The sequence below is a fragment of the Microcaecilia unicolor genome, chromosome 4 (assembly GCF_901765095.1).
Source record: "Microcaecilia unicolor chromosome 4, aMicUni1.1, whole genome shotgun sequence".
In the NCBI taxonomy this organism is placed as follows: Eukaryota; Metazoa; Chordata; class Amphibia; order Gymnophiona; family Siphonopidae; genus Microcaecilia; species Microcaecilia unicolor.
In genome coordinates this window covers 305,010,287-305,025,862 of record NC_044034.1, presented here as the reverse complement: position 1 = coordinate 305,025,862, position 15,576 = coordinate 305,010,287, and the positions used below count along the sequence as shown (strand labels likewise).

At 41.2% G+C, this 15,576-nt stretch overlaps 1 protein-coding gene across 1 annotated transcript in view; it reads right to left on the bottom strand.

Moving 5' to 3' along the window:
- Positions 1 to 15,576, bottom strand: part of LOC115469301 (indoleamine 2,3-dioxygenase 2-like) — a 55,206-nt gene that overhangs the window by 26,640 nt on the left and 12,990 nt on the right. Inside the window, exons 2-3 of the mRNA XM_030201808.1 lie at positions 11,176 to 11,271; positions 7,675 to 7,794 (exon numbers count right to left, since the gene is read on the bottom strand). Of these exons, the coding sequence (XP_030057668.1) occupies positions 7,675 to 7,794; positions 11,176 to 11,271 (216 nt within the window). The remainder of the gene's footprint in view (positions 1 to 7,674; positions 7,795 to 11,175; positions 11,272 to 15,576) is intronic.

Genomic DNA, 15,576 nt, shown 5'->3' with positions numbered 1-15,576 from the left:
CCAATCATTTTGAAAAGTTGGCTCCTAAGAGAAAGGTTACAGTAAGGTTGCATGGCTCATGCACTGGAAACTATGGGCCTTTTACTAAGCTGTGGTAAGCACTAACGCGTTCTTACCGCAGCAAAAAATGGCTTGCCGTAGGGCATGCTGAGGTGTCCCGTGGTAATTTTTGGATGTGCACACACTACCCACATGCTAAAATAGAAAATGCATTCTTTAGCACTGAGGGTGACTCTGGGGGCAGAGAGTGGATGTATTAGGCACTAATTGGTTAACACAGTTACATTGTTGCATGCTAAAGGGCCCTTTTACTAAGGCGCGTAGGCGCCTATGCGCATACAACACATGTCAAATTGGAACTATCACCCAGCTACCGCATGCCCCGGGCGGTAATTCCATTTTTGATGTGCATCCAAAACACACAGTAGAAATTTTCTACCATGTGGTGCTTACCCATTGGTAATCGGCAGTGTATGTGCGTTGACGATTACCACCTACTTAATGCTTGAGATCTTACAGCTAAGTCAATGGGTGGCAGTAAGGTCTCAGGCCGAAAATGGACATAGGCTCATTTTAATTTTGCCACACGTCCATTTTCGGCCACAAAAAAGGCCCTTTTTGCAGGCCTGCTGAAAAATGGACCTGCGCACGACCAAAACACACGCCTACACCAGTGCCGGCCATTATTCAGCATTTCTTAGTAAAAGGGCCCCTAAGTGATTAGTGTGTGGTTAGCGTGTGAGCCCTTACCGCTTACATAATGCAAGGCGGTAGGGACTCATATGCTAATGGCCACACACTAATAGGAAAATTAGTGTGTGGCCATTAATAAGGAAAATAGAAAAATCGGCTGTTTTACCCTAGTGGTAAACATAGCCATAGCGCACACACATAAGGATGTGCTAAGTCCATTTTTTACCACAGTTTAGTAAAAGGACCTATATGTAAATACCATGACTTTGCTGTACCAGGAATACTTTGGGATCACAACCCTGAAGAACTGTGAAGCTTGAGGAGGTTGTAATTATCTAGGACATTCCAGTTCCAACTGACAAAATGTTTGAGGAAAGAAAACTTGCCATAGTGGTAAAAGACAAACAGCATTGCTAATAAAAATGTCAGTGCCAAGCAATTATTCTACAGAATGCATGGAGAAACAGAAAAACTTCAAGTTCCAAGAATAATACAGAAATATTCTATTTTTTTAAATTTATTTATAAAATTACAACTTTACAACCAAGCAAACAATACTTGTACTTAAAAGTGATAACCAAATATAATCCTAGAATAAAGTGATAACCAAATATAATCCTAACAGTAGGACTAATAGTATACAAAAGAAAAATCATTCAGATCTACATAATAGGATCCACGATTACAAAGAGGAGAGAAAAAAATCAAAAAAAGAAAAATAAGCAAAAGAAATACCGTATTACTGACCCAACTGGGTTGCAAAATACATTTCACTCCATGGATTTCAGTGACTCCTCCTGAAGCAATCCTGTCTTGACTGCTGAACTAGTATAAATCACAGATTTCTTGCAAATTTTGTCATCTAGACATCTAACAACTAACTCCCTGAAGCTCAAGACCCTAGTGTTTTGAGACAGATACATTTAAAAACTGATCTGTGCATAGCTATCTATCTATATATCTATAACTATATCTAATATACTGTATAGATACAGATAAATATACTGCCTTCTTCTTTTGATGTGGAAATTAGTGGTTATCTGAATTTGCCTTTCTTCTGACCACTAGCATTTGAGTGATAAAGCAATTAAGTCTGCAGTTAAATATCTCAGAATAAGAACAATTTGCATACATTAATGGCAGCAGCAGAAATTATGCAGATTGAGAGCACTTCAAAAAAAATTATTGAAGGAAACTAGACACTGAAATAGAGTCACTGGGTATTTCAAATCATTTTGTGAAAAGAAAATGTTCCAAGTGTGTCTAGATCTAAAACTTTTCAGGTGTTAGTATTTATTAATGTATTTAAACATTTCTAATCTGCTTGATTGCCATGCTTCTAGGCGGGGAACAAAGAAGGAACAATAAAATGCACAAACATATATACAAAACATTTAATCCAGACTGCCCCAATTTGACTGCCCCTATCGGACTGACCGTTCACTCATCTCTTAGATTGTAAGCTCTTTGAGCAGGGACCGTCCCTCTATGTTAAATTGTACAGCGCTGCGTAACCCTAGTAGCGCTTTAGAAATGTTAAGTAGTAGTAGTAAAACCCCATCATAATAGTAACATTGTAAATGATGACAGATAAAGACCTGCATGGTCCATCCAGTCTGCTCAATAAAATACCCATACTTGATTCTGTCTTTGCCATTTTCGAACAATAGAAACAAGATCAGACCTAGAGTCCAAGGAAATCTTTATTGAAATGTTATGTGGGTTGTTTTGTTTTTTTTTTTGCTGCAAAGGGAAGGGAGAACAAAACCTTGAGATAGAATCCCTTGCCCTCAAGGGACTCTAACTGGGGGGGCAGTGTAATACCCAGGGCCGCCAAGAGGGGGGGCAGGGGGGACAAAATTCCCCGGGCATAAAGCAGCATTTGGATGTTTTTCTCATAAAAACGTCCAAATCAGCATTTTCAAAACCTATGTTTAGACATTTTTCTTTGAAGTCCTTCAGAAGTGCGTCCAAATCTAAAGGGGGCGTATCAGGGGCGTGTTCAGGGCGGGACTTGGGCATTCCTGAGACTTAGACATTTTTTAGCCATAATGGAAGAAAACAAAACCATCCAGGACTAAAACTAAGACATTTTGAGCTAGACCTGTTTTTATAACGAATAAGGCACAAAAGGTGCCCTAAATAACCAGATGACCGCTGGAGCGAATCAGGGATGACCTCCCCTTATTCCCCCAGTGGTCACTAACCTTCTCCCACCCCCCAAAAATGCCACCCTCAGATGTTATACTCAGGTCCATTAGAACAGCATGCAGGTCCCTGGAGTAGTCTAGTGTTGGGTGCAGTGCACTGCAGACAGGTGAACCCAGGCTTCTACCTGCCCCTACCTGTTACACTTGTGGAGGAAGCTGTGAGCCCTCCAAAACCCACCAGAAAACCACTGAACCCACATATAGGTGCCCTCTTCACCCATAAGGGCTATGGTAGTGTTGTACAGTTGGGGGTAGTGGGTTTTGGGTGGGGCTTGGGGGGCTCACCAGACAAGGTAAGGAAGCAATGGTGAGATGTGTACCTGGGAGCATTCTATGAAGTCCACTGCAGTGCCCCCTAGGGTGCCCTATTGCTTTTCTGGGATGTCAGGGGGGCCAGTGTACTAAAAAGGCTGGCTCCTCCTACATCCTAATGGCTTGATTTTGTGCATTTTGCACTTGGACTTTTTTTTTTTTTCGAAAATAGACCGAAAAATAAAACGTCCAAATCACAAAATCTTCTATTTTTGAAAACAAAAGGTAGACATTTTTCTTTTTTTGAAAATGACCTTCTTTGCTATTCAGATTTTGGACGTTTTTTGCAAAACATCCAAAGTTGGACTTAGACGTCATATCGAAAATGCCAGTCTATATCCAGCATGTGTCCATGATCTAATTCTCTGGTTACCTGGCAAAGAAATCAATCAGATTCATTTGGCACAATTTTTCTTTTCTAAAACTATGTTGCCTTGGCTCTTGAAACACATTGAATTCCAAGTTCACTATCCTTTGTTTCAGCACTACCTCCATTACTTTTCCAGCCACCAAAGTGAGGCCTACCAGCCTATAGTTTCCCAAATATTATTTATTTATTTATAATTCCACATGTGCTTTTGTCAGCTGTATTTCTCTCCGCTTTTATATTTCATTAATGCTACTTCTTTTGTGCTTATTTTTTCAGCCACTTTTTTGGAGAACTACATTGGTTTCATCTTTTTCTCTTGCTTTTTTTAAATTTACTTTTCTCAAAGTTCTGTTGCCATTTTGTTCAGTTTGGACCACTGTCTTTTCACTTCCCTTATGTTCTCTCAACTCCTCATCTCTTTCTTGAGGTAATCCCCCATTTTACTAAAGTCGACATGTTTGAAATCCAGGACTGAGTTTTGTGTGTTCTGCAGTCCACTTTAGCTCGTATACCAAACCATATGGTATGATGATCACTACTGCCCAGGAGGACACCCACCCAGAAGTTAGACACAAAATAAAAAATTACTTTATTAAAAATATTGACTTAATACATTACATCATAAATTAAATACACAAGCAAATAAGAAAGTCTTCAATTTTTTTCCAAAACTCAGTTCAACCAATACGTGCTCTCATACCATCAGGTAAAGAATTCCACAAGCTTGGGGCACATATTGCAAATGCCCTAACACATGTAACTTATAGGGATGGGCTATCATTTGCAACGATATGGGTAATATCAACGACATATCCCATGTCATTCCATATCATTAACAAATGAAAATGATAGTAGTGTACCTTCTTTGCACATAGTGGGGTGAATTCTATATATGGTGCCAAATAAATTGGTGCCAAAAAAACACACTTAGCGCTATTCTATAAACCTCGCCTAAAGTTAGGCACAGCTTATAGAATATGTGTAGTGCCCATTCCTGTGACTAAAATGTAGAAGCGACCATTTATGCCAACTAAAACCTGGTTTAAATACCCGCATCTAACTTAGGTGCAGATCGGGCATATTCTTTAAAAATGTACACAATTTTTAGGAACGCCAATGTCCCACCCATATCCCTCCCATGGCCACACTCATTTTGAGATCAATGCATTAGAATTTACCCGCACCATTTTACAGAATACGCTTACAGGCTTATTTTCAAAAGAGAAGGGCGCCCATCTTTCAACACAATCGGGAGATGGGCGTCCTTCTCTCAGGGTCACCCAAATCGGCATAATCAAAAGCCGATTTTGGGTGTCCCCAACTGCTTCCTGTTGCGGGGACGACCAAAGTTCCCGGGGGCATGTCGGAGGTGTAGCGAAGGCGGGACTGGGGCGTGCCTAACAGATGGGCATCCTCGAGCGATAATGGAAAAAAGAAGGGCGTGCCTGATGAGCACTTGGCCGACTTTAATTGGTCTATTTTTTCTTATGACCAAGCCTCAAAAAGGTGCCTGAACTGACCAGATGACCACCGGAGGGAATCGGGATTACCTCCCCTGACTCCCCCAGTGGTGACTAACCCCCTCCCACCCTGAAAAAAACAATTTAAAAACTTTTTGCCAGCCTCAAATATCATACTCAGGTCAATCGCAGCAGTATGCAGGTCCCTGGGAGGGAGATGTGTGTGTGTCAGCGGAGGCATAGCGAAGGCATGGACGTCCTTCTTTCAAACATTTTGGACGTCCTGAACTGCCCCCCCCCCCCCCCAGGGATGGACAAATTCCAAGGGAGTGGAGTGGAAGAGTGGCCTAGTGGTTAGAACACTGGTTTTGCAATCCAGAGGTGGCCAGTTCCCACTGCTGCTACTTGTGATCCAAAATCCAAATAAATAAGTAAAGGGGGTGTCGGAGGCATAGCAAAGGCATGGATGTCCTTGTCACAGAAGCATCCACATTTTGGACATCCTCAACTGCCCATCGCAGGGACGGAAGCATAGCAAAGGCACCCAACACTTGGACGTCCTTCACCCATACTCAAAAAAAAAAAGATGTCCCTGATGAGCACTTGGATGTTTTCACCTGGACTTGTGTTTTCTTAAGGTTGTAGACGGCTATTATATATGCAGCTTGTCTGCGTGTATGAAGCCGTCTTTGGCATGCGCAGAGAAGCCACGCATAACGCTTGGCTGCTCTGCACTGGCTTCCCCTCCTTAGGAAGGAAATCGTGAGGGCCATGTCCTGTACTAAAGACACAAAAGTGGACATCCCACAACTTAAAATCAGAGTTGACATCACAGTTGTTAAGCACATACTGAAAGGGTTTCAGAAATTGAGGATCCACTTTGATGAGAAAAAAAGAGGTGTAGTCGTGTTAGTCCACTTTTTAAAGGTAATCAATAGAAATAAAACATGGAAAAGAAAATAAGATGATACCTTTTTTACTGGACATAACTTAATACATTTCTTGATTAGCTTTCGAAGTTTGCCATTCTTCGTCAGACCTCTTCCGCCTTTGGGGCAGGAAAGAGCCCCCTCTTTCCTTCCCAGAGCGCTGCCCTGCATGCATCCTTCCTGTTGGTGATCTCGGCGCCGATTCAAAATGTCCGCCAAGAGTTGAAGTGACCTCGCGACACTTCAACTTTTGGCGGCCATTTTGAATCGGTGCCGAGATCACCAACAGGAAGGATGCATGCAGAGCAGCACTCCGAACAGGAAAGAGGGGGCTCTTTCCTGCCCCGAAGAGGTCACTAGACTACCAGGGCAGTAGTAAGGTAAGGGGAGGGGAGTGACGGGGTGTGTGATGGGGGGGGGGGGAAGTTGCAGGGGGCGGAGCGAGGGCATGAAAGGGGGCAGGGTGGGGTGTGTGGTGGGGCGGGGCATGTGTCCTCCTTTTTGGGGGACAAAATATGGTAGCCCTATAGGTATTAGTATTTACACCAGCTCTATGGCTGGCATTTAAGTGCTCACGCCTAAGAGCATGTGTGTATAAGTACATAAGTACATAAGTAATGCCACACTCGGAAAAGACCAAGGGTCCATCGAGCCCAGCATCCTGTCCACGACAGCGGCCAATCCAGGCCAAGGGCACCTGGCAAGCTTCCCAAATGTACAAACATTATATACATGTTATTCCTGGAATTGTGGATTTTTCCCAAGTCCATTTAGTAGTGGTTTATGGGCTTGTCCTTTAGGAAAACATCTAACCCCTTTTTAAACTCTGCCAAGCTAACTGCCTTCACCACGTTCTATGGCAACGAATTCCAGAGTTTAATTATGCATTGGGAGAAGAAATATTTTCTCCGGTTTGTTTTAAATTTACTATACTGTAGTTTCATCGCATGCCCCGTAGTCCTAGTATTTTTGGAAAGCGTGAACAGACGCTTCACATCCACCTGTTCCACTCCACTCATTATTTTATATGCCTCTATCAAGTCTCCCCTCAGCCGTCTCTTCTCCAAACTGAAAAGCCCTAGCCTCCTTAGTCTTTCTCCATAGGGAAGTCATCTCATCCCCGCTATCATTTTAGTCGCCCTTCACTGCACCTTTTCCAATTCTACTATATCTTTCTTGAGATGCGGCAACCAGAATTGAACACAATACTCAAGGTGCGGTCGCACCATGGAGCGATACAACGGCATTATAACATCCTCACACCTGTTTTCCATACCTTTCGTAATAATACCCAACATTCTATTCGCTTTCCTAGCCGCAGCAGCACATTGAGCAGAAGGTTTCAGTGTATTATCGACGACGACACCCAGATCCCTTTCTTGGTCCGTAACTCTTAACGTGGAACCTTGCATGTATATACCCTCTTAAGCAAGTATCCTATAAAGAAAAGCAGGCAGCCACTTTTCCTTATAGAAAATATGCCAATCAGATGCCCTCTGGAAGCACACCATTGCAGAATTTTCTCCCATGTGCTGTATTTGCAATGTAGTTATTCATAGCCCAGCAAGGGGGTACTTTCACGTTCCTGAACAATTTGCTGCCTTCAAATTTAAAATATACCATTATCCTGTGAGTCTGCTCATTAATCGCATTTAAGTATTTAGTATCTGAGTAAAATAAAGCAAAGGTTTTCATCTTACCTTTACAGTACTCTGTTCTCCTTCCTGCCATACATAGCCCATAGTAATAAAACTAAGAGCTAAGTGAGCCAGGCGCAGTTCTCGATGGCCGTTCAGGTACTGAATGTTCAATTCAGGCATCTGACAAAGAGAATTTTATCAGTAGGGGGCTGATATTTAAAACCATTTGCAGATTGCCTCAGCATTTTCAAGATAGGGGCAATGCTAGAACTCGGCTTCTCCATCTGGGCGTGCCAATACAGTGTGCTGACTGTCACTTCTATAAACAAGCATCTAAGCATTGAGATGCCGTTAAAGAATACTAGTGTCCCAAATCGACATGTCTAAATTTAGGCACAACCATTTATGCCGAGTCAATGGCAGGCATAAATGGGCACACATAAGTGCGAAAAAACCATAGAAGAACCAGGGCTTTTTTTGAGGAGGTATTTGTGGATACTAAGTACCGGCACCTTTCCCGTTGTCTGCTAAAATTGACCCATGGACCCCAAGTTTTAATGAAAGAGCTGAGGCTCTACACACCAATTCTGCCTTGTCATACATTCTGTGACTGGTTGCAGGGGGCTTGGCTATTGTGGGATGGGTCCCTCAGTGATTACCCCCTCCCCTGAAGAGTGGCCTAGCATTTGAGTACCGGCACCTTTTTTTTTACTAGGAAATACACACTGAGAAGAACCAAACAACAAAAAGATACCACAGTAGAGGTGATAAAGAAAACAAAAATGACTTTATTCCAAATCTTTGCTTTCACTGTTTACAGTTTTGGCAGGCAGAGTGGTTGCTGACTCTTTGTTGGTATTGTGGTTCAAGCCACATTTATAAGCATCTCTGTGGGTGTTTCAATTGCCTCATTTTAAGCATAAGAACATAAGTATTGCTATACTGGGACACATTGAAAATCCATCATGCCCATTTCCAACAGTGGCCAATCCAGGTTACAAGATCCCAAAACAGTACAATACATTTTATGCTAGAAATAAGCAGTGGATTTTCCCCAAGTCCATTTTAATAATGGCTTATGGACGTTTCTTTTAGGAAGCTATCCAAACCTTTTTTTAAACCCCGCTAAGATAACTGCTTTTACTGCATTCTCTGGCATTGGATTGTACATTTATGTAGCGGTGATTTAAGACTAAATGTGTTGACTCCTGATACAGGCGCTGTGGCCAAAACCCGGCCACGACTAAGTGCACCATGCAAAATGTATAACATAGTTTTCCATAAATTACATTCATAAGCTGGACCAGGCCCATAGCCAACCCATGCTCCATCTACATATGCGCCCCCTTACTGTTATACACTGTAACAACCGTATAAAAATAAATCCTACTGTGTTTATACATATAAATGCTAATTTCAACATCTTTGATGCCTCTTTGTGGCGCATAAATGTAGGCATCAAATTATAGAATGGCAGCGCTTGGGCAGAAACACAATTTATCCAGATAACTTAGGAAAGCAAAAAAGCTGTCTTAATGGTACCAGATAAGCTGACTGGATAGCCTGATTGAATTTAACCGCTGTCCGCAGAGTGCTGGCACCTTACCACTCTGGCTAGAGACTCAGCAACAGCCACTATCCAGATGGTTCTACTGAATATCCAGATTCACTAAGCGCCACAGGCTCAGTATCAGAGGGAAGGAGTTTAAATTGGTTCCTAAATTTAATATTATAACAAACTGTTTAGGTGCTCAGTCTCAACACCAGGGAAGAGGCCATGACGTCAGATTTGAATCAAAGTTCTTGGTTTATTCTTGGTGCTTCCCAATTTTGCTTAATCCATAAAGTCAAGAAAGGTATTTCCTTGTGTTACACCTCTGGAGGAAGTTCCTCAGTAATTAGGACACAAACTTTATATCTATAAAGAAGGATATTTCAGTTTAACAGAGATTTAAGGCTATATCATCTATAAGGGAGGTGACGTGGGCCCCCAGTTGGATTGGGAAAGATCTCTGGATGAACACCCACTTTATGTGGCCTTAAGTCAAGTCACCCTACCTTGGCCTCACTTTACACAGCTGTAACCGGCTATAATGCTATGTTCATTCTGCCCTCTGGATGCTTTGTAGTGATAATTTTATAAAGGATTCTTCACTCTTCAATTTCTCTTGGTTTACCCATACTATTTGATAAGATCAAACCTATATGTCTTTATAAAATAGGCTAAATAGGTGTCTGCTTGCTCTCTAACCCTAGGTAATCTGTTATAGAATTTCCTTCCAAATGAATAGTCCAAGCACCAGTAGTGTACAACCACACCAGAGGTGGCTGAATACATGATTCTGAAGTGTTACATAATTATATTATTCCAGGATCCATAAGACAAGAGATTCCTCCAGTGGTGTTCCGAGGGCAGGGCGGTCCACCCCGGATGCACGCTGCAGGGGGGGCAAGCAGGGAGCAGCCGCATGGCTGTCGGCTCCGCCGGTTCCCTGCTCCCCCTGATGTTATTTCCTGTTCAAGGGCAGAGGGAGCAGGGAACTGGCGGAGCCAAGAGCCGCACAGCTGCTCCAAGCACCCCAGGAGGTAAGAGCAATGCACTCGAGGGGGGGGGGAGGTGTTCTGAGGCGCTGGGAGGGGGACACTGCTGCACCTGGGGAGACAAAGCTGCATGGGGGGGGGTGCACAGCAGCGAACCACCCCAGATGGCAGCCAACCAAGAAACACCACTGGATTCCTCCAAAGCTACACATATTGCAGAAGCCCAAAAACTATGGGTCAGTATCCAAAGAGACTTGTAAATGTAGCAGCAGCCACTAAAAATATGTCATCTATCCATACATTTTGATTGCCAATATTTGCATAAAACAACTGAAAAGTTTCTGTAACTTCATCACTATCCTTGCGTTCCCAGAGCAAAGCAAGGGTATTTTGCCCAGCTTTACATATAAAAGGCAATTCTATAAGCTAGGCATTTATATTTACATGCATAATATGTGTGATATAGAGGAGGTGTACCCTAATGGTTAGTGCAGTGGCCAAAGAATCAGGGGAACCTGGTTCAATTCCTACTGCAACTCCTTATGACTCTGGGCATTTTGTAATTTGTATTTGTGAAACTGTGGTGGGGAAACTTGTGTAATGGTGAAACTTAACAACTTCCCTGCTTTTCTGTTTGTTTGTTTTTAATCCTAGTTAAAACAACCCATTGTTCTGTGAGTTTACACTGACATCTAGTGGAAATAGAAATTAATGTTTTAGAATTTGGTAGAGACAAACTTAATGCTTTCACTCTTTAAGCTAATCAAAGAATATTCTCAGTCTAATACAATGGCACCAGCTGAAACCCAGATACTGACTTATTGCCCAAATCTCTCTGAATATCTGGCTGTGCACCATGAGAAAAGTGGTGCTGTGTACTGAGTGCTCACAAATAGTTCTTTGTTTGCTCAGTTTAGCAAACTTGCAAAATTGTGAGACTGTTCTTAGTAACATTGACCATCTAGGAGATTATATTACTCCTTCAAGCATGAAGTACATCCAGCAATAAAGAACATTTACCATGTGAACTTCGGAGCGCAGCTGACGTTTTTCAATAAGGTGGGGCAAGTTCTTTGCAATCTTCATCCAAGGTCCATAATATTCTGGAAGTTCTGTCTATAAAACACAACATTAAATATTAAAGCAGATTTGCAGAATTCTAATGGCCTTTTGAAAAAAAAATTCTTCCATCATTATGAAAGTGTCTGAGAAAAGATGTTCACATTATTCTCTGTGTAAAGGTGAAACATACCATTCTCTGCGTTTTCCGCTGTTTTTACATTCAGGTAACTCTGATTGTATATCTGAGGCACTGAAGCTGTAGATCACAATTAAATATACTTTATTTGATTTTTAGCCATCCTGCTTTGGATGTGGATGTAATGTTATTGCATCTGCTAATTGCTCCTTATATTGTACAGGTTCTCAGGCCCAGCTAACAGAGAAAGGGGACTGGATTTGATATACCACCTTTCTGTGGTTACAATTCAAGTAGTTCATATATTATGTGTAGGTGCATATTTTGTACTGTGAGCAATGGAGGGTTAAGTGACTTGCCCAGAGTCACAAGAAGCTGTAGTGGGAAGGGAATTGAATCTATTTCTCAGGGCATTGCACTAACCATTAAGCTACTCTTCCGCTCCTAAGGAATGGTCCATAGTTCATAACTCAGATCAAATTTTTCAAGTTTCATTATTTATAGCCTGCATTTTCAATATTGTTCAAGGCAGTCAGCAGTAATAGTCTGAGATACTGAGTTTGATTAAAGACAGACTTTCTTGAAGACTTACAGCACAGCAGCCAAAATAATAATGGGGAGGACAACTTTCAAAGCCATTTCTGCAGGTAATTCAGCATTTTACCTGTTAAAATGAGCTTTAGAAAACTGCCCACCCTCTATCCATGTACTTTTACCTGCATGCTTAGAAGTATGCATAAAAAGCAGGCATCCCATTTGAGTAATACTATTGTATAAATTCCATTAAGCAGCCTTTGTGGTGCAGAGGAGTCCAAGGAAGGAGGGGGCCCACTCACAGGCGCCTCCAAATCCTGTAAGCAGGGATGTAGCTACCACTGATTAAGCCCTGCAACATTCCCAGGGCACCCAATGGTAGGGGCTGCCTGAGGTTTACCACCACATCAGTTTTAAAGTTTTGGTCCTGATCTTTCAAATTTCCCACTCAAGTTTACTCCCTTTTTCTTAACAGGGCTCTTATTCCATACTTATCCACTCGTTCTTTATGCTCTGCCCACCAGAACCTTCTAATGATTTCCCGCCCATGTTCAGGTTCGTTCTCATTCTGCCCATATTTCCTGATTTTTCAGTTTTTACCCCTACCTTATGGAATGCTTTACCCACTGAATTACGGTTAGAACTTGCTTTTTTAAAATTAAAGACAGCCCTTAAGCAGGGGCATAGCCAGAAGTCCATTTTAGGGGGTTCCCAAAGGTGAACTGAGGGGGCCTGGCATTCTCTCCCCCTTCCCCCTTCTCCCTGTCACCACAATAAAGTATTGCCTTTGCCGGCAGGGATTCCAAGCCCCACCAGCCGAAGACATCTCCTGCAAGAGTCTCGCTTGTGCTGAATGAACAGCACTTAATTCAGCAGGCCGAAGCACACCTGCTGAATTAAGTGCTGCTCATTCAGCAGAGGAGGGACTCATGCAGGAAATGTCTTCAGCTGGCAGAGCTTGGCATCCCTGCCAGCCATGAAAGCAGAGGGGGCCTGAGCTAAAGGTGAGAGAGTCCAGGCCCTTGAGGCCTCCTTTCCACTTCCCACACCCCTGCCCTTAAAGACCAGCCTTTTTGTGAAGGCCTTTCCTTTTCAGACTTGAAATATTATGCTGGATTCTTATCTCTCTCTCATGACCTTGATGGAGACTACTTGTTAGCAGAACCCCCCCCCCCCCCCCCTCACAGTCTTGTCTACTTCTTCACCTCCTTCCCTCCTTTTGTGTGCTAATACAATTATACATTTATGTTTACTTATATAATCTATTATAGGATTTATAAGTTTTATATCAATATTATAAACTAGGGACTCCTTTTACAAAGCAGCATTACCGCTTAGCGTGCACTGAATGTGAAAAAGCCCATGGGAATTGAATGATCTTTTTCATATTCAGTGACTGCTAATTGATAGTGCCACTTTGTAAAAGGAGCCCTATTACTTTGGACTACATTTAGTAAATGGTGCCCAAATTTGGGCACAGAAAAAAATGCGCACTGAGCTCTATTTTGCAAATAGCTCTTCGAATTGGGTGCCATTTATAGAACAGAGCCTAGTGCCGGGATCTGCGCACAACTTTTAGGCATGAGGATTTACACCAACTGAACCCTAAATTAGATGTGGATCACCTGAATTCTATAATAATGCACACATCTTTAGTGGATGCCCATGCCCCTCCCATGTTGGAAACTGTACAAAGCAGATCGTAGATAAACCAAAAAATATATTAAAAAATATATTTATTGATATAGTAAAAATCAAAATAAAATATGCATACAGTGGATAGCCACTGTATGCATATTTTATTTTGATTTTTACTATATCAATAAATATATTTTTTAATATATTTTTTGGTTTATCTACGATCTGCTTTGTACAGTTTCCATCTTGGAGTTTGCAGATCGTCTGCCCCTTTGTTTTCTTGGACATGCCCCTCCCATGGCCATGCCCCCTTTTCAGTTATACACTAACCCCTGGATTCTATATAGTGCGCCTAAAGATTGGTGCTGAAATCGATGCAGATTCTATAACAATACGCATAATTTAGCAAGCTAATAAGCGCTGATAACAGCACTTAAGTAATAATGAGCACTAATTAGCACTGATTAGAATTTAGGCTCACAACTCACTAAGCATATTCTGTAATGATATGGGCCAAACTTCTAACATGCACAGGCAAAAAGGGGTGTGGTTATAGGTGGGGAAATTGGTGTTTTCTGGACACTCCGAAATTTAGGTGCCTAGTTATAGAATATGGCCCAGTGCACCTAAATCTACATGCTGGGATTTACACCATGTTTTACTTGGTGTAAATGGATGCGCATAGATTTAGGCACTGAAATATCAACTAAGCATATTCTATAATCGGTGCCTAAATCTAGTTGCCGATTAAAGTATATGCTTAGGTTGGCACTGATTTCAGCGCCAGTTTTTTAGGCGTCATATATAGAATTTCCTCCTAAAGGATTTGCATATGCATCTTTATTTATTTATTCAACGTGGTTCACATTAGAAGTAGAACATTTGATAACAAATCCGAGTTACATAAGTTATAAAGACAGAAATTTACGGGAATACAATGTAATAACAATAATAGAATGCAAAAAGCAACAGGAATAGTATATCTTAAAGATTGAACAGTGAACTAGATGCTTTCGTCAATGAAAGATGATCTTAATAAGTACGTTTTTAGCAATTTGCAAAACATGAAATAGTCAATTATATGATATAATCACTTAGGAAAGGAGTTCCATCTCTTAGCACATTGATAAGAGAATCCAGCATTATGAATTGTTTTGTATTGAATTTTATTTTAATTTGGGAAGTGGAGAACAAGGAAGTCTCTGGAAGATTTCAATGTGTTGCGCATTGGCACCTCAATAAAGGTCTGCATACAAGATGGAGATATGCCATATATTTTTGAATAGGTGAATATACATAATTTGAAAGTGATGCATGCATTTTTTGGAAACCAGTGTAATTTATAGAATAGTGCTTAACAAGATGCACATGTAAATCCAAATTTTTGCCAATTGACATCAGTAATTGATTGTTAGCACCAAATTAATGGTTCTATTAGGCCTTGTTACTCAATTAAATTGTGCACGCTAATTGAGAGCATGCCCTAATTTGCACACAGAATTTTAAATGCGGTATATTAAATAAAGGTGAAATGTGAAAAAAAAATAGGATATGAAAGTATGATGAATAATTTTGGCCAATCTAATATTTCTTTTATAGGCTACTATGTTTGTGATGTAGTTAATATAACTAATTTTGTAGCTCTGGGGAATGACGTACGATGCATAGAACTTAAAAGTAGAGTTATATGAGTACATACAGTTTTGAAAAAAACCTTTAGCTAATGACTCAGATTCTGTATATGGCTCTTAGGCAGAAGGTGGAGGAGGGGGAGATGTGTAGGAATATGAGTGTATACACATGTGCACTTTAGATTCAGCAGTGAAAAAATAAAGGAGTATGACTATTTTATTCACACATGGATGCTATACAAAACTTCATCGACACAGAAGAATCCTGGCACTGCCAATCTGATTAACCTATTGAATTTGTTTTTCCAGTGCTTATATAGAAGGGTTTGAATGAAGGCCAGGGATGTTTTTCTCAGGTTGTACTAGAGAATAAAGGTCTTCTTTTCTGTTGTAGTGTTGGCTGCAGGACAGGAATACAAT